This window comes from Lissotriton vulgaris, chromosome 8, assembly GCF_964263255.1.
Source record: "Lissotriton vulgaris chromosome 8, aLisVul1.2, whole genome shotgun sequence".
Taxonomy (NCBI): Eukaryota; Metazoa; Chordata; class Amphibia; order Caudata; family Salamandridae; genus Lissotriton; species Lissotriton vulgaris.
Genome location: NC_141696.1, coordinates 1,378,251,682 through 1,378,273,480, shown reverse-complemented (window position 1 = coordinate 1,378,273,480; position 21,799 = coordinate 1,378,251,682). Strand labels below are relative to the sequence as shown.

Here is a 21,799-nt window from a genome sequence, read left to right as displayed (position 1 = left end):
TGGAATAGCTGGTATCCTCTGGGATAGCTGGTGCTGCTATCCTCTGGAATAGCTGGTCCTGGTATCCTCTGGAATAGCTGGCGCCGGTATCCTCTGAAATGGCTGGCACTGGTATCCTCTGGATTGGCTGGCACTGGTATCCTCTGGAATAGCTGGTACTGGTTCCTCTGGAATGGCTGTTACTGGTATCCTCTGGAACGGCTGGTGCTGCTATCCTCTGGAATAGCTGGTGCTGGTATCCTCTGGAATAGCTGGTGCTGGTATCCTCTGGAATAGCTGGTGCTGGTATCCTGGAATAGCTGGTGCTGGTATCCTCTGGAATAGCTGGTGCTTGTATCCTCTGGAATAGCTGGTCCTTGTATTCTCTGGAATAGCTGTCGCTGCTATCCTCTGGAATAGCTGGTCCTTGTTTCCTCTGGAATAGCTGGTGCTGCTATCCTCTGGAATAGCTGGTGCTGGTATCCTGGAATTGCTGGTATCCTCTGGAATAGCTGGTGCTGGTATCCTCTGGGATAGCTGGTGCTGCTATCCTCTGGAATAGCTGGTGCTGGTATCCTCTGGAATAGCTGATGCTGGTACCCTCTGGAATAGCTGGTGCTGCTATCCTCTGGAATAGCTGGTGCTGGTATCCTCTGGAATAGCTGGTCTTTGTATCCTATGGAATAGCTGGTCCTGCTATCCTCTGGAATAGCTGGTCCTGCTATCCTCTGGAATAGCTGGTCCTGGTATCCTCTGGAATAGCTGGTCCTTGTATCCTCTGGAATAGCTGGCGTTGCTATCCTCTGGAATAGCTGGTCCTTGTATCCTCTGGAATAGCTGGTCCTTGTATCCTCTGGAATAGCTGGCGCTGGTATCCTCTGAAATGGCTGGCACTGGTATCCTCTGGATTGGCTGGCACTGGTATCCTCTGGAATAGCTGGTACTGGTTCCTCTGGAATGGCTGTTACTGGTATCCTCTGGAACGGCTGGTGCTGCTATCCTCTGGAATAGCTGGTCCTGGTATCCTCTGGAATAGCTGGCGCCGGTATCCTCTGAAATGGCTGGCACTGGTATCCTCTGGATTGGCTGGCACTGGTATCCTCTGGAATAGCTGGTGCTGGTATCCTCTGGAATAGCTGGTGCTGCTATCCTCTGGAATAGCTGGTATCCTCTGGGATAGCTGGTGCTGCTATCCTCTGGAATAGCTGGTCCTGGTATCCTCTGGAATAGCTGGCGCCGGTATCCTCTGAAATGGCTGGCACTGGTATCCTCTGGATTGGCTGGCACTGGTATCCTCTGGAATAGCTGGTACTGGTTCCTCTGGAATGGCTGTTACTGGTATCCTCTGGAACGGCTGGTGCTGCTATCCTCTGGAATAGCTGGTGCTGGTATCCTCTGGAATAGCTGGTGCTGGTATCCTCTGGAATAGCTGGTGCTGGTATCCTGGAATAGCTGGTGCTGGTATCCTCTGGAATAGCTGGTGCTTGTATCCTCTGGAATAGCTGGTCCTTGTATTCTCTGGAATAGCTGTCGCTGCTATCCTCTGGAATAGCTGGTCCTTGTTTCCTCTGGAATAGCTGGTGCTGCTATCCTCTGGAATAGCTGGTGCTGGTATCCTGGAATTGCTGGTATCCTCTGGAATAGCTGGTGCTGGTATCCTCTGGGATAGCTGGTGCTGCTATCCTCTGGAATAGCTGGTATCCTCTGGGATAGCTGGTGCTGGTATCCTCTGGAACAGCTGGTGCTGGTATCCTCTGGAACCGCTGGTGCTGGTATCCTCTGGAATAGCCGGTGCTTGTATCCTCTGGAATAGCTGGTCCTTGTATCCTCTGGAATAGCTGTCGCTGCTATCCTCTGGAATAGCTAGCGCTGCTATCCTCTGGAATAGCTGGCGCTGCTATCCTCTGGAATAGCTGGTCCTTGTATCCTCTGGAATAGCTGTCGCTGTTATCCTCTGGAATAGCTGTCGCTGCTATCCTCTGGAATAGCTGTCGCTGCTATGCTATGGAATAGCTGGCGCTGATATCCTATGGAATAGCTGGCGCTGGTATCCTTTGGAATATCTGGCGCTGGTATCAACGGCTGGTCATTGTATCCTCTGGGATAGCTGTTGCTGGTATCCTCTGGAACCGCTGGTGCTGGTATCCTCTGGGATAGCTGGTGCTGCTATCCTCTGGAATAGCTGGGGCTGGTATCCTCTGGGATAGCTTTTGCTGGTATCCTCTAGAATAGCTGGTGCTGGTATCCTCTGGGATAGCTGGTGCTGGTGCCTCTGGAACCGCTAGTGCTGGTATCCTCTGGGATAGCAGGTGCTGCTATCCTCTGGAATAGCTGGTGCTGGTATCCTCTGGGATAGCTGGTGCTGGTATCCTCTGGGATAGCTGGTGCGGGTATCCTCTGGGATAGCTGGTGCTGGTATCCTCTGGAACGGCTGGTGCTGGTATCCTCTGGGATAGCTGGTGCTGGTATCCTCTGGAATAGCTGGTGCTGGTATCCTCTGCGATAGTTGGTGCTGCTATCCTTTGGAATAGCTGGTGCTGGTATCCTCTGGGATAGCTGGTGCTGGAATCCTCTGGAACCGCTGGTGCTGGTATCCTCTGGGATAGCTGGTGCTGCTATCCTCTGGGATAGCTGGTGCTGCTATCCTCTGGGATAGCTGGTGATGGTATCCTCTGGAATAGCTGGTGCTGGTATCCTCTGGGATAGCTGGTGCTGGTATCCTCTGGAATAGCTGGTGCTGGTATCCTCTGGGATAGCTGGTGCTGCGATCCTCTAGAATAGCTGATGCTGGTATCCTCTGGGATAGCTGGTGCTGGTATTATTATTATTATTATTATTATTATTAATATTATTATTATTATTATGTTTGAGCTTGTAAAGCGCACTGTTACCCGGAGGTTTCCTGGCGCTGTGTAACGCTGGGGAACCCGTCCTGGCTTTCCCTGTGGGATCGTCCCTGCTGGGAGTCCCCAAGGTGGAGCCAAGCATCCCCGGCGTTGGAGGGGCCGTTGTGGAGATTAGGCAAGCTAATGCCCAGAGTTGCCGAGTGGGACCCCTGATTAGAGTAGGCACCAAAGCGAGAATTATCGAGTCCGCTGACCAAAGTCCACGACCCTGCCGCGTCGGGAATTGAACCCTGGTCCCGGCCGACTTCTGCTCCCGGGTCTGCCGCCTCTAACCAGTGAGCCACACCACTCCGTATCCTCTGGAACCGCTGGTGCTGGTATCCTCTGGGATAGCTGGTGCTGGTATCCTCTGGGAAAGCTGGTGCTGGTATCCTCTGGGATAGCTGGTGCTGGTATCCTCTGGAATAGCTGGTGCTGGTATCCTCTCGGATAGCTGGTGCTGGTATCCTCTGGAATAGCTGGTGCTGGTATCCTCTGGGATAGCTGGTGCTGGTATCCTCTGGAATAGCCGGTGCTTGTATCCTCTGGAATAGCTGGTGCTGGTATCCTCTGGAATAGCTGGTGCTGGTATCCTCTGGAATAGCTGGTGCTGGTATCCTCAGGAATAGCTGGTGCTGGTATCCTCTGGGATAGCTGGTGCTGGTATCCTCTGGAATAGCTGGTGCTGGTATCCTCAGGGATAGCTGGTGCTGGTATCCTCTGGAATAGCTGGTGCTGGTATCCTCTACGATCACGCTGTATTTCATCATGCTGGTTTTCTAGCATATTGTTAAGGGCGCTTACCTGAAGAGGATCAAACGGAAGGAGAACATTCCTCACTCGGGCCTCTAGTTATGCATGGATGTTGACGGTGCCCTCTCGCCCCCTTTACCGTTCCAGGTACCTGTCACCAGTGAGTGATTAGAGTTGCACATATAGTTGCACATATAGTAGACAATGGTATTATACGTGCAAACTTTGACAGAACACTTAGTACATCGTTATTTTGTGTGTGTATTTTTACTAGTTGATACTCCTCAGTAAGTCTGCTTCTAATTAAATAAACCTGGCACATGTTAAATTGAACAAAGTGTATGGTAGATATTCTGTGTGTTCCAAGCATCACACACATGATGGCTGTTTTGGGTGTGGGTCTTGAATCGATAAACTCAAGTTAGTATCTTTTTTTTCTGGTTGCTACCTTCAGAGCAGAGAGAAACGTGTTTGCGAACTCAGAAAAATCACACATGGAGTATACTGCAAGGAAGACAGTACTGAGAGGACAACACCAAACCTACAATATTTACTTATATTTTTTATTATTTATTTAGAGAGTTTTATAACCCTTTCGATGCTGATGACGGAACGGTTCCGTCATCAGCATCAGTCAGGCTGTGCTGATGACGGAACCGTTCCGTCATGACCACGCCCGTTTTCTTTAGGGCCCAGCACCGGGGGTAAATCTTGGCCACAGGGATGTGGTTAAAGCACAAACACGATCCAAGGGTAGCTGAGTGCTGTACTGAGAGGAACCATAACCTTTTACATAACACATAGAATCCTGCAGCGGAAAACAAAACATTTGGTGTGTCTCCCATGATCACTCTACTGGAGGTGTGACTAGTGAATAACTGTGTCTCTGCTGGGGGGGTTATTTGTTTGATTAATGCTTGTTTTTGTATTTTTGTGTATTCATTTGTGGTTCCAATCATCTAAATTGCTTAAGCTGAGGTCCCCGGGTTACAATAAAGACTCAGCGGTGGTCCCCGGATTCCAAAAATGAATAAGTGGGAGTCCATAGAAGTCCAAAGGTTGAGAACAGCGTATTTAGACCTCTTTATTCAAAGCAATGATTGATGAGTTTGACTGAATTATCTGCCACAAGATAGTTCAGTATCCTCTGGGCAGATCCAGAGAAGGCATGGGTGTAGGTCTTCTCTTTTTCGAATCTGCCGGAGCGAGCTAGCACTCCCTAGGGAGCGTCTGCCTCCTGAGATCGTGAGCTTTTGTGCTAGGTACACAGGTACGTCATAGTGCAGCGTTTGGTCAGGCAAGCTGTCTTCAGATAGATCCTTGCTTTGAACGCGAGCCAGTGGAGGAACTTGATAGAGAGTGTGATATGGTCTTGTTCCTGTTCTCAATCTCGCTGCGGCATTGAGGGTCCCCTTGAGCGGGGCCTTTCGTGATTTTCGTTAAGCGATGAAGTCACACTACAATAACCTTTTCCAGATACGACAAGGACTTGAACTGCGATCTTGAAGTATGGTGTCAGGATGAGGGCAGTTTCACCCTTTTGAGGAGGTTAAGTTGCAGAAGCGCACAGTGTAGGGATGAACTCATGTGTGCTTGCATGCTGAGGTTTTTATCAAAGGTCATGCCAAGTGATTTTGATGATTTGATGATGAAAGGTTTGCAAGGGAGGACGTCTAGGTTGTTGATCCAATCTTGAATGAGGGGCAAGTTGTGAGGTGAGTAGATGAGTGGGATTCCTCTTTTCAGGGAATTCAGTTATTGTGACAGGGATAACCCACAATCTCAACTTCCCCCCCCCAACCAATGTGGTTCAGAAACAAGATCTCCCAGTCGAGAACTTGAGCTGGACGAATCGCAAACGCAGAACGATGTCTGCACAAAGTGCCAAGAGGCTATGTAATTGGCAAATGCTGTGCTATCCAAATGCTCAGTACTTTGACATAACATAAACAAGCATTGCCAAATCTATTGTGTCTGGTCTTGCATCATCTCGAGCAGCATCCCTTGCCCCACAGACTGATCGCTAGGACCGCTCCACATCCAGAGACATCGTGAAATGAAGTAGTGGGGGTGCCACAGAAGCCATTAGTAACCAGGAGCTTTTGAACCACATATACTGCTAGGAAAGGCATAGAAGCATGACATGCCTGCTGCATCTGTGAAACCTCCATTGGACGTCCGGCACACCTTTACGCCTCCATCCCTCATGGAACCTCAATGTCTCTCTGAGTTCCAAAAAAGTTCCCTGTGTGTCAGAATGGAGCCCCCGTCGTCCAGTTGCCAGCAGTTAGATGACGGGGGCTGCAGGGGCATGTTAGACTCAATACTGGGAATACATCAAGTTATAAAACCTCATAAAAGACCACATCAAGAAGGAAGCAGAATTTCTGATGTGCAGCCTATGGGGCAAGAAGGGTAAAAGTGCAGAGTAGCAGTTTCATGCGGCCTGGCATGAACCCTCATATTCATGAGGATATTTACTTAGGCCTTTTAATGCTTTAGCATTGTTTCACTTTAGCACCACTGTGCAAAACAAATTACAGAGGAACTATAAAGGGTAGGTAGGGCAAACCTGTCAAGGTACCTTCACTGATTATTGCAAGGCAAAAATAATTCTCTCAGCAATAGTTCCTATTTCAGTGCGCATTGATGAAAGCATGGTCTACTTATGCCCTTTGATCAAAATGAATGCATCGCCTTGTTGGAACATGAGGCATAATCCCTCTCCCGCTTCCTGAACCACAGATTCTGTTTGAGCACTGCTTTGGTTGAGAGGCTGCTACAGGGCCTGAAAGAACAAGCGTGACAACTCTCTTACCACAATGTCCCTGTTATGTTATGTTAGTGCTATTTGTATTGCGCACGGCTGCTCCAGCGAAGGAGCGTCCCGGCGCACCGACAAGGTGGCGAACACAACACAACTGGGGAACAGAAATAATTATTAAGAAATTGTGTGTGTGCCATGCGGAAAGAAAGTAATATTTTAATACAGGCTCCATGGAGAAGCATTGCTGTCATTTGTAAGCCACAGCCCCATACATTTTATTTTATAAGCCTTACCTTTACTACAAGAACAGACACGTCAAAGGTTTCCCTGCATCTCTTTCATTGCCACGGGGTAGATCTGTGACTTTTCCTTGCAATGGCGCTGCCTGTGCTGTACTTATACAATGTGTATTAGTGAAGTATAGTAAAATTTTTCCTCTCTTTAGGAGCTAGAGAAATTTGCTTTGTTAATGATTACTACTACAGGTGGTCGGACATCGCAGAGTTTTACTCTGCGGAGTTCCGCGGAGTTACACGAAAATTCTGTGAGATTCCACGGAGTTCAGCGAATGGGCGCAAATAGCCATGTTGCGCATGCTGATATTTAGCCCTTGGAGCTCGTTCTTGGCTGAAAAATCAGCACAAACGGTACCTTGTGGCACAACAGATGGCACAGCTTCTCAAGTTGATTTTACGGCCACTGAGTGCCAGCTTTCCAATCGCAAACAGTTGCGACCATCCACTGCGGGAAAATCTTACTGGGTGCCCTCCTAGTGACCAAAAATCATGCTAGGGGATTCCAAATCTCACTCCGCAACTTACCGTTAGCGAGCCTTGCGCGAGACAAAACTCTGCCATGTGGCAGTTGGCGGAATGTGGCCGGAACTCTGCATTCCATGCGTAACACGGAATGGCCAAAACTCTGCCAACGGAGCGGAATTTATCACCCACCCCTAGTTACTACACACGATTTGGTCATTCCTCCACCTAAGTGAAAATATTTAGGAAGAGACTACCAATTTCTCTAATTATGAGTTCTGTTGAATTCTAAACAGGTCATCTAATTGAGGGGGGGGGGGGCGATTGATAATTAATGACAGACTAGGTTTTCTCTGCCGATAGAGATAGAGCCACTATGAGCATTGGATCTTGCAGATTGCCAGTCGTGGCATCTCTGTCTCTCATCTTGACGTGCAAGAGGACATTGGTGCCCCTATTTGGGAGCGAGTTGAATGGCGTAGCGGAAGCCCAACAAGCTGGGGGCAGACCCTTCACAGGGATATGACCCATCTATGAAGCGCAGGCTGCCTAGTTAACCCCTGTACAGGGTGAACATCTGCACTGAAAAATGAGAGCATCCCTCAAGGCTTGTTGAGGGTTTACAGCTCCAAGCTGAACCCTAACGAATTTAGCCACCCATTCACAAAGGCATTTTGGCGAATGTAAAATAGTGCTCCTGCACTAGCCTTTTATGCACTCTTATGTCCCAATGTGATTTGGCCCCGAAACATTTAAATTCTGAAGTAAATGGGAATATTTAGATACTGTTCTTATACAATTCGTTTAAATCACTGTGCGTATTTACTAATTACGCCTTGAACATTTTATGACATAAGTCACAGTGGTATGTAAAAGTACGCAAAAGAGAACTAGTGTAGCACTGCTTGTCATAAATGATCGTGTGAATCAGTCCCAGGAACACGCAACTAGTGGGTCTGTGATCCTGAGCTTCTTGTCTAGAATCATTCCACAGCGTGTGGAATATGGAGTTAATTAATAAAAATCCAGTACTTGTATAGCGCACAAATCACCCCTGAAGGGGTATCTCGGATCTGAGGGCCGTTGGAAAGATTAAGCGAGCTATTGCCCAGAGTCGCATGGTGCTGGGCAGACCCCTGCCGCCAGAGCCGGGGATCGAACAGTGATCCCCAGCTTACAGCATCAGTCGTCCAGTCGCATGGTGCTGGGCAGACCCCCTGCTGCCAGAGCCGGGGATCGAACAGTGATCCCCAGCGTCCAGCGTCAGTCGCCCAGGCCGCGGCGCCAAACCTCTTCCCTAGAGTTGGTAGGGAATTAGACGTTTTGTGTCCGAGTCACAAAGACATCTAACAGTACATAAAAGAGTACTGCTGTAGTACTACTAACTGATTTTTTATCTTAGAGCTATTAGCACGCAACCAGTGGGTCTGTGGTCTTGCCCTTCTTACGGTTTGTTTTGCAGCGTGTGCATTAGGTAGTTGGACATTTCTTGGCTGGGTCACAAAGGCATCTAAGAGTACATAAAAGAGTACTGCTGTAGTGCTAATTCTAGTGCTCATAATTTATTTTGAGATTGGTTCCATAAGCACGCAACCAGTGAGTCCGTGGTCCTGTCTTTCTTAAAACCATTTGTTTTGCCGTGTGGCATTAGAGAGTTAAGACACGTTGTGGCCAAGTCAGAAAGACGTGCAAGGAAGGGTACATAAAAGAGTACTCCTGTAATACTTCTTAGTTCCCTTACTGATGACTACTTTTGTGACACGGTCAATAAACAGACAACTAGTGGGTCTGTGGTTTATACTTCTTGCTGCGATTAGTTTTGGAACGCATACATTAGGGAGTTGGACATTTCGTGGCGAAGTCACAAAGGCCTCTAAGAGTATATAAAAGAGTACTCATGTAGTACTACTTACGGTCAGGGCACAAGTCCTAAAAAACGAAGTGGGGGGGATACAGTCACCGGAAGTGATGTCACGACAGGAAATGACGTCACGAAAGGTGCCGAGCTCCTCGTCCCAGAGAGGCCTAAGAGTGAAGTCCAGCTGTTTGGCAGGGGACGGCGTCCCCCCAGTAAAATAAGTGGGGGGACGTTGTCCAGCCGCGTGGTACCCCGTCTCGAGCCCTGCTTACGGTACTCAGAATGGATTTTATTAATTGGTTCCATGAGCACGCAACCAGTGGGTCTGTGCTCCTGTCCTCCTTCCTGCGGTTTGTTTTGCATCGTGTGCTTTAGGGAGTTGGACATTTCGTGGCCGAGTCACAAAGGCCTCTAAGAGTACATAAAAGAGTACTCCTGTAGTACTACTTAGGGTACTCATAATTGATTTTATAAATTGGTTCCATGAGGTCTGTGCTCCTGTCCTCCTTCCTGCGGTCTGTTTTGCATCGTGTGCATTAGAGAGTTGGACATTTCGTGGCCAAGTCACAAAGGATTCTACAAGAGCATAAAAGAGTACGGCTGTAACACAATTTCCTGTGCTCAGCTAATTTTGTAAATCGGTCCACATCTATCGCTTCACTGTCCTTTTAAAGCCAAATAACAGCCTCGCATGCCCACCGCTCAAATGAATTTCATATTTCCCCATTGCAATTCACCACTAATCCTGTAAATTAGGATCGTGCTACTCGCCGAAAAGCGCTTCGACGCCTCGTCCGGGGTAGTAAGCATTATATATAAATAATATTTTACAATTATAATAAACAGGCAGCCAGTGGGTCTGCCGTCTCCTGCCGCGAATCCGTTTGCAGCCTGTGCATTATTGCGGGCAAACAACGTAATTTACAGTCGCAAACACTGGAAAGTTTAAGCGGTGGAGAGACAGGTTCGACGCCGCTGGTCATAACCACATTAATGCGCTAGTTTTCTCTCCTGAATGGGTCGCCAGTTGTTCGGCAGGGGTGTGGTGTGGACGGCCCGGGAGCCGTCTCAGTTTCCAGCGTCTCGCAATGACCCCGACGGATAATGACTGTTTATTGCGCCAGGCCCGGTCCTTGGGCACTCACATTTTCCATCTCAAGGAGGGCCGGCCCGGCCGGCGGGGCGCGGAGCTGCCGCCCCACGCTGAATGGAATTACTCGCGATGGAAACTATGCGGCCAGGGGAGTTGATAAAGCAGCTGCGATGCAGACCTCAGCTGTTTTTCCATCCTCCAAAGCAAAAAGGCAAAGTTAATTAGCATAGGGAAACTGACTAACGTGCTGACGTCACCGCTTTCCAGCCGGAGCTTAGAGCCTGTCCCCGGCTGCCTGCGCGCGCGCTGGGTTTTGTTTAGGAATCCGCTCTGTCCCTTGCCCTGGCATCGGGAGTTTTTTTTTTTAGTGCTTGTTTCGGTGCCTGTTTTTGGGAGGGGTCAGCTCGCCTCCTTTATAAGCTCAGTTTGCACAAAGCGCTGCTCTCGGACCTCTGAACCCGCTCTGTCTGTGGATCGCTCTGTCTGTCTGTCTGTCCGTCGGAGGCTGCCGCCAGGATGCATTTCCGAAACTTTCACTACAGCTTCGGCTCGCTGATCGCCTGCGTGTCGGGCGCCGACCTCTTCAGCCACAACGAGAACCGGGTGAGCGCCTGGCCGCTGTTACTTGACCCTGGTGGGCTTTAAAGTGCAGACTGTGGTGACGTATTTTGCACAAGTGTATCTGAAGTTTGGGACTTTTCAGGGTATACGAGTGTTTGCATTGCTGCGTTCTCCTGGTGACATAGTAAGTGAATGCACCTGCTACCGAGATGGCTTTACCTTCATGTTGATTTGCTGGGTGCCCCGGCTCTGTTATTTAAGCGGTCGCTCCTGAGTACTTTGTTTTCAACCATCAGGTCACAGGTTCAACTGTCGGCAGGGCTGCTCTCGCTTCTCATCCTTCCGAAGACATTTCAATTGTTGAGCCCCAGTGCCTTGGGGGATTATATCCGCGTTTTATTTACATCACGTTAACACTAGTAAGATTAGTAACATGTCTGAACCACGGCTGGGCTGACTCGGCGTTTCATCACACGGAAGTTGACGAAATGAGTACTGTAGCACTTTTATTACAGCACCTTAATACCGAATGGTTTTAGAGTTGCGTAAAAAGGGCACGATCCTTTTAGAATGTATTTTTAATGTTTATTTATTATATTACATGCGGTTTATGAGAGCAAATTGGACAGTAAGTTCTTGTTACTTGGAAAATGTTTATAAGAGTGTCACAGAGGAATGATATGGCGTCGATGACGTCAGCAAAGGGATGTGGATAGCGTGCCAGCTTGGCATGTAAAACATTTTTCCGGTGATGGAATAACACCGCAGCCGGCTGCGAACAGCTGCTGACAGACTGTGCCCGCCAGTTTCCCTATGGTACATCAAGCTGCTGCACGTACATACACAGCATAATAACCTTCCACGGAGCATCTATCTACCCGTGAACGCAGCGCAGGGTGAATGAACTGTTGGTTCACGGTCAAGCGCCTGGAATCAGTCGTGCACGACCCGAGGCGCGCAGGCGGCGTTAGAAGGTTGCACGTTGAACCTGCGGCGCCGGTTCTTGTTTGTGTGTGATGGCTCCGGCCCAGGTATCACTGTCAGTAGATGAGTAACAGCCCAGTGGAAAAAAGGTAACCCTATCCTGTACAGTAGGGGCGGATGGCGGAACTGGAGTGTCACGCGAGTAGAGGCTTCATGGAGGGAAAAATACACCTTCAAACCCCCTTTTTATTTTTTTGGAAGACGGCGTTCGGGATTTTACATTGGCATGCTTGTAGAATATTTGGTATGAGCTTAAGGTCTGTATGAAAGACATCACTATCAAATAAAGCACCCGATGGGCACAAAGACATGTTTAATCATGAAGTGCGGGTCTAAAGATGTATGCGCGTTTGGAAATCGATTTCTCAAATGAACTGGTATTTTGATGTTTTAGTGATAAACCTCTTTTATGAAAAGTGAGTTGGAACCACTGCTTCAGTTTTTCGAGCTGCGGTAGAAAGGTGGCACTGACTTGCAGTTTGCATTATACTGAACCTTGGTTAGGACTTTGGGATGGTAAAAGTAACTGCCTTTTAGTGATATCTAGAAGACGCCTAGCATGCTGGGAAATCAGACAACCTGGTGGTTGGCTGGTGGAGAAGAGTCAGCCACGTGTTTGCATGTAGCATATTTTCAGCTTTACATGGCTTGCAGTTGCACACCTTGGCCCTCGTTCTTATTTACCCATAGGCCTCTGCGCTTCTGGTGATGCTGTGCCCACTCACATATTTGCTTGTGGCTTGGGTCTGTTGTGAGAACCTTTCACAAGTGTACAGACATGCTTTGTTGTGTATCGTCAGACAGTCTGGGGTTAGTTTTACCGAGACTGGAGTCATTTGGTAAATTTTTAAGAGACTGGAGTGAGATATGGAGTTACTAAATGTTTGACGCCAAAAATATTTGTGATCATAAATTGATGAGGCTAACAATTCTTTTTGAGTTGCACATTCATAGAGTGAATGCTGTGTTAGTGTTGTTGAAGAGTTGTAAACATGGTTCTTTCCACGAACATGGCACAGTGAGTGAAAGAAGTGCATGGAACACAAAGTGTCTGTACCTAAAGAACAAACTCCAGACCACAGAAGCGAAAAGAATCCGAAATGGCAAATTTGGGCCTATCCTTGAAATTCCCAAAACAAGGAAAGCAAGACCATGAACCAGGCCTTCTCTTGCTAGGCCCCCAGGCCTTGTAACCAGATCCCTCACGCCAAAAGATCTATCGCTCTGAAAAAATGTTAAGACTCAACGGTTTAGCTGCATCTACCAGACTAAATGCTCCCTACACCGCTCTTCCCGCCTCCATCCTTTGTACGGACTACTTCTGAGTCTACAGTTGAAGTTCTTAACCCTTTCTATGCTGATGACGGAACCGCTCCGTCATCAGCTGCGGTGGCGCTGTGCTGATGACGGAGCGGTTCCGTCATGGCGCGGCGCTGATTTCGCGCCTGCGCGGCGCGATTTATTGAGCAGGCGGGGCCATGACGGAACCGCTCTGTCATGAGCACAGCCCAACCGCGGCTGATGACGGAGCGGTTCCGTCACCAGCATGCGGCCGCCTTGCGGCCACCCCGTCCCCTTAGCTCTGCGGCGGAATAGCCGCCGCAGCGATGCGGTTAAAACCTCTCTTTGATCCCCACTTGGTGTCCCACAAGGTCATCACTGGTAGACGTTACTGTTGGGATCTCATTGCTGTACCCTTACTATGTGGAGCCATTCTGACCTACCTTTGTTATGTTATATGCAAAGCGCTCCGCTACACTGCTGGCTAGGTCTGCACTCCATAAACACCAACATTAAAAAGAAAACTTAATAACTATTGACCTCCACTGCTCCCCATTTGGAAAACCAAATTCAGTGATTTCAAGTAAGAACAAGGCAGTACTCCAATCAGCATCCAATTCAGCCCAGAATGCATTTTTCATTCTCCACGTGCGTATGGGTTGTCAGGGAAACGTGGGTATATGGTAGCCATGTCACATATATTTAGATCTATCTTATCAGTGTCTGGTAGATTTAGGGTGAAGAATATGGAGATAAGACAAACTCAGAACTGAAGCTATTTCAAAGTCTTGTGGTGTTGTCACCAAGTAAGTACAAGTGATTGAATGTCTCAGTGCTGGTCACAACTGTGTTACCAACAGGCCAGGTCTGTTGTCTGCCCCGTGTGTATGTGGAAACCTAGAAACCTATTACAGACTTGTTTTGTGAAATAAGCACCATTTCCACTGTGCAGAAAAACCCAGCTGTTTTCCACTGAAAGAGGAAATAGATGGCTAGCGTCATTTAACTGACACTAAATTGAGAGACTGTGGTTTCCTGTGTCTTTCGTTTCTTGAATGTAGTTCCTAATATTTTTTTACATCAAATTAGAGCCTCGATCCTTTAATCTATATCCACCCGCGCCAGGACACTCGTGAGTAGTCGAGTGCGCTACAAGTCACTTATAACATAACATAAGATGCTATCTGCCAGTAGCATTGATGCACATTCTTTATGCTGTGTAGACAAATTACTCTTTTGTGCGCCTGGGCAAATTGCCCACAAGCACCTGCTTATAGCTGCATTTTGCTTTTCATCCTGAATCAATCAGGATTTATAAAGCGCGGCTAATCACCCGATAGGGTATCCAGGATTTGAGTGATGATCTTGGCGTTGGCAAATTCTCTGAAGAACAACATTTAACAGAGTGTGTTCTTTTTTGTGAAACCCCAACTAATGTTCTCAGCCATTGGGAAGATTAGATTGACTAGTTCCTTTTGGTATGGGTTCGGCATGTTCAAACCAAATGGTCTGAATTCACCTTAGAAAACCTTTGCTTTCAGTCCAGATGAGGCAAAATGTGCCTGGACCATTTGATTTTGATGGAATGGACCGAGGAGTCTAAATCTAACGGACTGCTAAAAATGATCTCACTGTAAAAGGGATGAAATAAAACATACATCTTTCTTAACAACAAGCTGTTGAGTAATTTGTCTTATAATTGTAGATCTCCCATTCTAAATGTATTCCCCAAATCTTGAGTGTGTACTTTTCGTGTCTCCAGTTGTCGTGCCTATCATGTTCGTGTAATAATTCGAAATCTCCGCAAGGTGATCTGATTTCACATATTGTAGATAGCGTCTATCCAACATCTTTATTCAGAGGAGGGGTCAGCAATAGTTGCCATAAGCCCATGATAAAAACCTATCTTGAAATAGACCGTAGTCTGTGGCACATACTTTTGACAGCCCTGCATTTAGAATCTGCGTCTCAAACAACTGGAAAATATTTAATATTTCTCACAAATGCAGTACATTTTCATAAAATCTAGATGTATGGAATGTTTTCACTTCCTTTTGCTTTTGTGTACATCTTGGGGTATCTGCTGATGGTACTGCTGTCCTCCCTTTCCACAAGGATCTGTTATAAACTTTTAAGAGTAGATCTTGCTCTGGCCTTCGTGATGCCGTCAGTCGTGGCGGTGCCTCACTATGTGCTAACCCTGCCCAAAGGAAACTGCCTTTTTGTCCAGTTTGACCAATCATCTGACTTATCATACAGAGATACAGGAAGTTGGCTACATTTAGGATATCAAACAGTAATGCAAAACATTAGGATGGTATTCTACTTGTAACACACAGATATGGATTCAGCAGAATGTTGGGCATATCTTTTATTCTAATGATTATAACATAAAAAAACTGCAAACCTGTAGACTGCAAATATACCTGCTAGGGATTTTAGCTTGTATACCTTTTTTGACAGTAAAAGGCTAGAGCTGCTTCTTAATTTTGATATTTTTTTTCTCTCCAGGCCAAATTTGAATCTCTGTTTCGAATGTTTGATGAAGACGCCACCTTCCAGTATTTCAAGAGCTTCAAGCGTGTCCGCATCAACTTCAGCAACCCGCTCTCCGCCGCCGAGGCCCGAATCCAGCTGCACAAAACCGATTTTCTAGGCAAGGAAATGAAACTGTATTTTGCACAGGTGGGTTTTTGCAGATTTGTGTCTGGCCGTGTGTTGTTGTTTCTCTTTAGGGATTTGTTACTTTTCTGGTAATCTTGTTTGACTGCTTGTCATGCCTAAGGTACAAGTTTTAGGCACAATCCCATGCTCAGGTGGTGAGGCCATGCTTCAGACAAGCCATCGACCCTCTTGGAAAGATCTACCCTAAGAAATTCAATATAAAGTGTCTTGCACAAAAGGAACCCTGCGAATGGAGGCCTAAGAACATTGGGCCGTGTATCGGATGGAAACCAGGGGAAGAATAGACCATTTAAAAAAGGCATTCAGAAGCCTTTATGTTACTAGGACACAGTGGCAGCTGGGAGGGAACAGTGGCGTGGTTGTAGGAAGATGGGGGTGGGAAATAAATAAATAAATTTACCTGGTGGTCGCCGTCGCCCACTCTACTCCAGAGGGAACCAGGAAGCACACAGCCTCCCAGAATCCCCTTACTAATCACAACGCTGCCTTACAGCAGTGTTGTGATTGGTCTGAGCGCTGTGGTTCGGCTCTCAGAGAGGGACTGGGCGGCTAGGCATGTTCTCCGCCTAGGCTGTAAAATATAGCCTGTGGAGAACACGCAAAGTGCGCATGATGGTTTGGCCGGCCCTCTCATAAGCACTTAAGGTGCAGCCACCCCTCCTCCTCCTCACTCAACATCAGGGAAGCCCGGTCTGCCCCGCCCAAACTGTGAGAAGTTGGCCTGGTATATGCTGACCACTAGTTATAGTGGGCACCGTGTACCATTCCAAACAACCCTTATTGATGATTAAGTTAAAGACAACCTTTAACCCCTTCGGTGCTCATGATGGAACAGTTCCGTCATGAGCGTCGGTTGGCCTGTGCTCATGACGGAACCGTTCCGTCATGAGTCCATAGGTTCTTTAGAACCTTCAGCACCGCAGCGGAATTCGCGCAGCACTGAAGGGGTTAAAGAAAGCTATTCTAGTGGTAGCTGTGGAGAGCAGCCTTCAGGCTAAGTCTCAGAGGAATGTAAAGCAGCGTGTTTTACCAGTCTATAATCTCATGAATGACCAAATGAAAGGAGAACCACACAAAGTATATATATATAAAATATATGTATTTATTACTAAACCCTCTCTACTAACCTCTTTATGAGATTAGAGAACAAAGCACACAATGTTAAATCATTAGAATAGCAGTAAATAGCACAACACACAGTGGGCCCCAGGGGAGACCAAACCATATACTAAGAAAGTGATATAACAACCACAACTTCACTATTTACAGTGCCTAGAGCATGTAGAATCGCTGGTACCCCAGGGAACCACCCAAGGTAGTGACACAAGGGACCCACGGGGGACGCTTGCAGTGTGAGAACAGAGCTGCGAGGTCCGTACAACTCTATGGGAATGTCGCGGTTGGAATTTTAAGGCTTAAGGACACTTAGGCGAGGACTTTCAGCAAACCCTTTCAAACTTAGAAGGTTCTAAGGCCAGCACCCATGTGAGCACCGGAGTACTCTTGTAACCTAACCCAGGTGCATAGTTGTCAAAGGGTGTCGGGAATCTTCGTAGTTTTCAAAGGCGTGATGCTGCAAAGTGCTGCTGCTGTGAAGAGGAAAAGTGTCCGGTGTGATCCAAGCCTGAATCGAAGCTGAAAAGAACCTGAAAGCAGAGGGTACAGAGTATGGGTCACTTGCCAGTGACCAAGGGCTCGGTAGACGAATGCCCACCGATATCAGGTGAGAAGAGGTGAAGCTGGACTCTGCAGCCACGGGGACCAGGAGACGTCGAGGATCACCAAAGTCCGCAAGCGAGCTGTCCCATGAAGGATGTCGAGTGCTGGGGGGTCAGTGTTCGGATTAAACACCAGCAAGCCTTGGCAACTGCAACCCACGGGGTCAGAGAAAAGATGCTTCGGTGAGGACCAGCAAGGTCCTGGGGACTCCCCAAGCGATGGAGAGTCAGGGCACGTCTGGAGCAACCAGGTAAGCCCACTGAAAGTTAAAGTTGCCTTCACAGGGACCAAAAGGCCAACGGACCAGGGATTGCAAAGAGACCTCAAGAGGAATCACAAAATACCAGCCCACGAAACACTTGTGGAGTGTAAGCTGGTAATCTTCGGTGGAATCACTGCTCCGGGTCTGGACTACAAGTAGCCCAAAGCGCAGCTTCAGGGGTCGCCGCAAAGCAGATGCTTCTGCAAATGGACTTGGTGCCCATGGGTTCGGGTTGCACTGTCACCACAAGGGATACAGGTTTACGGTTTGCTGAGCACACTAGTCGACCTCGGGGACACTTGGAAACCCACCTCCTGTATTGCAAAAGTCTTCGGAGTCCTAAGGAGCTTCTGAGTTGCAAACCGGTCAGATGCGTCTTTGGTGCCTCTCAGCAGGGAATAACTCCTTTATTCCAAGGGAGATTCTTTAGTCATCCAACACAGTGTAGATAGTCGAAGTACTTGGTTTCTGTAGCAGAGTTTTGTCCAGGTAAATCTAAAGTCCTGTAAACAGGAGTTCCTACTTTATACCCAAGGAATGGGTAGGACAAACTCTGGGGACCCACCTATGGGAGGGCCAGTACAGAGGGGTGGTTCAACCCATGTCCTTTGTCCAGTTTCGCGCCAGAGCAGGAGAAAATGGCTCCTGCAACCAGTTTGAGCTGGACTATGCACAGGGACACCAAATGTGCCCCAAGTGCAGACATCAAAGCACTCTGAGTGCACCCACCCAGCCCAATACATTAAAGCCTGTCTGGGAGGTGGTTACACCCCCCTGTGACAGGAAACCTATTGTCCAGCCTTCCCCTGCCGGAGTTTCGTCCAGCAGCAGGAGGGCAGACTTGTGTCTGTGGCTGGCAGCATCCATCTTGTGATGCCAGGGTCGAGAAAGCTGGTACCGGGTTTACCGGTGTTGTCATATTTCTCCCTCTAGGAGGGTAGAATCCTACCTACCACTCCAGTTACTGGTGTGGAGGTATGATTCCAAGGTGTTTGACACCAAACACAACAGGTTTCTGTGCAGCAGTTTTAAAGTTAGCATTTACCGCAAGGTTATAATGCACTTAAGAGTATATGTTATGGCTGCATCTCAGAACCACCCCAGGGAATAGATTCCGAAGGCTGCAGTGGGGCTCTGCTCATGCATAGGCACCCTCTCACATAAAACCCAGCACCCTGCCTTAAGGATTGATAAGGCATGCCATAGGGGTGACTGATATGTTTATATGTGCAGTGATAAGGTAGATATAGTGAACCTATATCTAAGTAAGGGGTGCATGCACCACCTTACACAGGTTGCAGTAGCAGACTGGTGGTGCCAATTTGAGTGGGATCTCAAGGGTGGCATAATACATGCTGCAGCACCTGGGAGGCCTCTGGGGTACCTGTGCCCTAGGTACATAGTATACCATATACTAGGGACTTATAAGGGTACCCCAGGATTCAATCTGGAGTGTACCTAAAGTATATGCAATCAGTTCATAAGAGAAAGCAGCTAGGATGGGGTCCTGAGTAGCAGGATCCCAGCCAGACTAAGTCGAAAACAGTAAAACATCAGTAAAAAGTGGGGGTAACTATAAGCAGCAGATCCTACTCTCCTACACTAACAACCTGGCTGCAGTGCATTCCTCAAAATGAAGTAATAGTGTTCCGTTATTATCATTTTATTTTTCCTTTTCACTGCTTTGAAGCAGTGGGCTGATACTCTTCCTCCTTAGCAAAGGAGCCGCCCCTGGTAGGACACATACTGCTGAGTGCCGCTCCAGGGCATGGATGAACATCATAGGTCCAGGTAGGAAAAATCATTCAGCGATCCACATAGGGTGAATGCAATGAATCCAAATGAAACTCCTTATCGTTGTCTCAGATTAGCCGAAGTATCTGGCGTGTGTTCAGTCTTTGCAGACCTACATTCGGCATCCACTCTCGAGCAAGGTGTCAATTTCTGAGGAGTTTTTTCCTTGAGAACAGATCAGGGAGTGTGTTTGTATGTGAGAAAGGACATGAGAGAGATTGGACGTAGATCCTCAAAATAACGCATAGCAAGTATCAGTATAATTATGTTTTCACCGCTGGAGAGTTGAATGATGCAGTCAATCCAAGACTGGCTTTTGTTGTCTATAATGATGCTCTGGAATCCCTCCCTCTTGTTGGATATTAACTATGTACAGTTCTACATATGCATGCTGACCCAGATCAGGACCTACTAATGGATGAGAAGGGGGAACATCCTTTTCAACGCAACTTTTACGACGCATGCCTTTACATCGCAAGTTTTACAACGCATGTCATTACAACGCATTGCGCTGGGGGCCTCTAGGATAGGGAATAGATTTAATTTACAATCCAACACCTTCCCTACTATCCACGGGGACTGGAGTTGGAATAGTAAATTAAACTATTCACTATCCAGCACCCCTCAACACTATGCGTTGTAACAGCATGCGTTGTAAAACTTGCGATGTAAAGGCATGCGTAGTAAAAGCATGCGTTGTAATGTCATACAACCGATGAGAAGTCCTGCCAGTATTGTACCACTGAATATCAATATCATGGCATACTAACATCGAGGACAGAATAGTGAGGGACAAAATATCGAAAGGTACGTGCATATAGAGAAGTATAGATCTACTATTCCTAACTCTACATCTGCGTACCTTGAAGATATACGTACTGCGTAGGTGCATATATGTGGAGTTAGGAAGAAAGTTTTTAACCGATGTTCAGGGGTACACCCCAGCCAGGCCACACAGTCTATCCTCGTTCCTGTCTGCAGCAGCAAAAGAAGGCCCAGATTGCAAAAAAACAGCAGAGAGAAGGCAGAAATGTACTCTCTAGCTGTACTCCTATACGTACACATTTTTTTCCACAATGAAAATATTTTGTCCTACGAACAACCCTCTTCTCCTAGACCCCCAATTCATAAGCTCCCTGGAAAGTGTTTGCAAATATATCAAAACGTTTTGGCTGTTTACTGGATGGCGCACGACCACCTCCACTGGTAACACCTGGTTTTCCGTCTTATCAATTTGCAATTGTGAGAAATTGACGGTTTTCGTTGGAAGCGCTGTTTATAATCTAAAAATGAAAGCAAATGTCATTGTGTTAAAAAGAATATCAACATTGTTTATTATCATTCATTCTTTTATGGCACACGTGTTTTACTAAGGAGCACAGAAAAAAATTGTGAATCAGGCGCAGAGTTATCTCACCCTATAACTCTATTTTTGCTCTTGCACTATGGTTGAGGCCCCAGTTGTATATTTGTCTTTGCCTTTGCTCCTGCACAGTGGGTTCTTCCCCAGATGTATGTTATGGTTGTCCGCCTTTTCGTGTTCAGCATGTATATTTGTTAGATACAAAATATCAACTGGAGCTTGGTTAAGAACATATTTATTAATTCAGTGATTGCGGTTTATATCTTGCTATCCATAAACCCAGAATCTCTAGAGTGCACTCTTTACATTTGGAGAACTGGATACATTTTCTAGGATGGTAGTATTAAAACTGGAACAAACACAATGTGCACCAGTACTAGTGCAGAGAGAGTTGAGCACAAATGAGGCTCATTCCTGTTTGCAGGGTGTAAATGGTGTGCAAAAACTCCCCGAATTCTTGCCCAATGCTACTTGCGCCAGGGTGTTCTTACTCTCCGTAATTACACACGAGTCCCAGTGACCCCATTTGGTAATGCCAGACTGTCCAGGACTTGTCGGCTTCAACTTCAACATTTTGTGACCGAGAAAAGAAAGCATTATGCGCATAACTGTAATTATGGTGGTAATTATGGTTACTTAAAATAAGTGTACATAGCTATTACCATTACAGTGCAAATGGCCTCACCGTGTTCGCCTGACTGAAAACAAGTTCCTACAAGGAGGAGAGCTTCATCTAAATCTGGACTGCGCCAGGGAGTCACTTACGCTGTACCAGTCATATGTCCGCAGTCGTCATTGGCACATACGTCAGACATAAAGGAGGACATGAAGTTTAAAATGCATCCTTTAAACCTTTTAGTCGCATTTCTGAAAACTTTTGTGGTACATTTGATAATTGTTAATTTTGTGATTTTTGTTACCACCACTAACTGTTATAAGCTGGTGGGCGCAGCACGTTATGAGAGGAAGGTACTGATTCCAGGTCTGCGTAGTGGAAGACTAGATTCAATCAGCAGAGGTTGTTGATGGACACCGAGGCGTTTATAGTGTTTGGAAT

The 21,799-nt window shown here is 47.1% G+C and overlaps 1 protein-coding gene across 3 annotated transcripts in view; it reads left to right on the top strand.

Annotated features, from left to right (window-relative positions):
• The window catches only part of RCAN1 (regulator of calcineurin 1), a 311,157-nt gene that overhangs the window by 270,591 nt on the left and 18,767 nt on the right, over window positions 1-21,799 (top strand). For 2 of the 3 annotated variants that reach the window (XM_086935368.1, XM_086935370.1), the window contains exon 2: window positions 15,431-15,604. In XM_086935368.1, the coding sequence (XP_086791494.1) occupies window positions 15,431-15,604 (174 nt within the window). Of the gene's footprint in view, window positions 1-10,238; window positions 10,697-15,430; window positions 15,605-21,799 lie in introns of those variants that run through there. The other variant, XM_086935369.1, reaches the window with a different exon arrangement.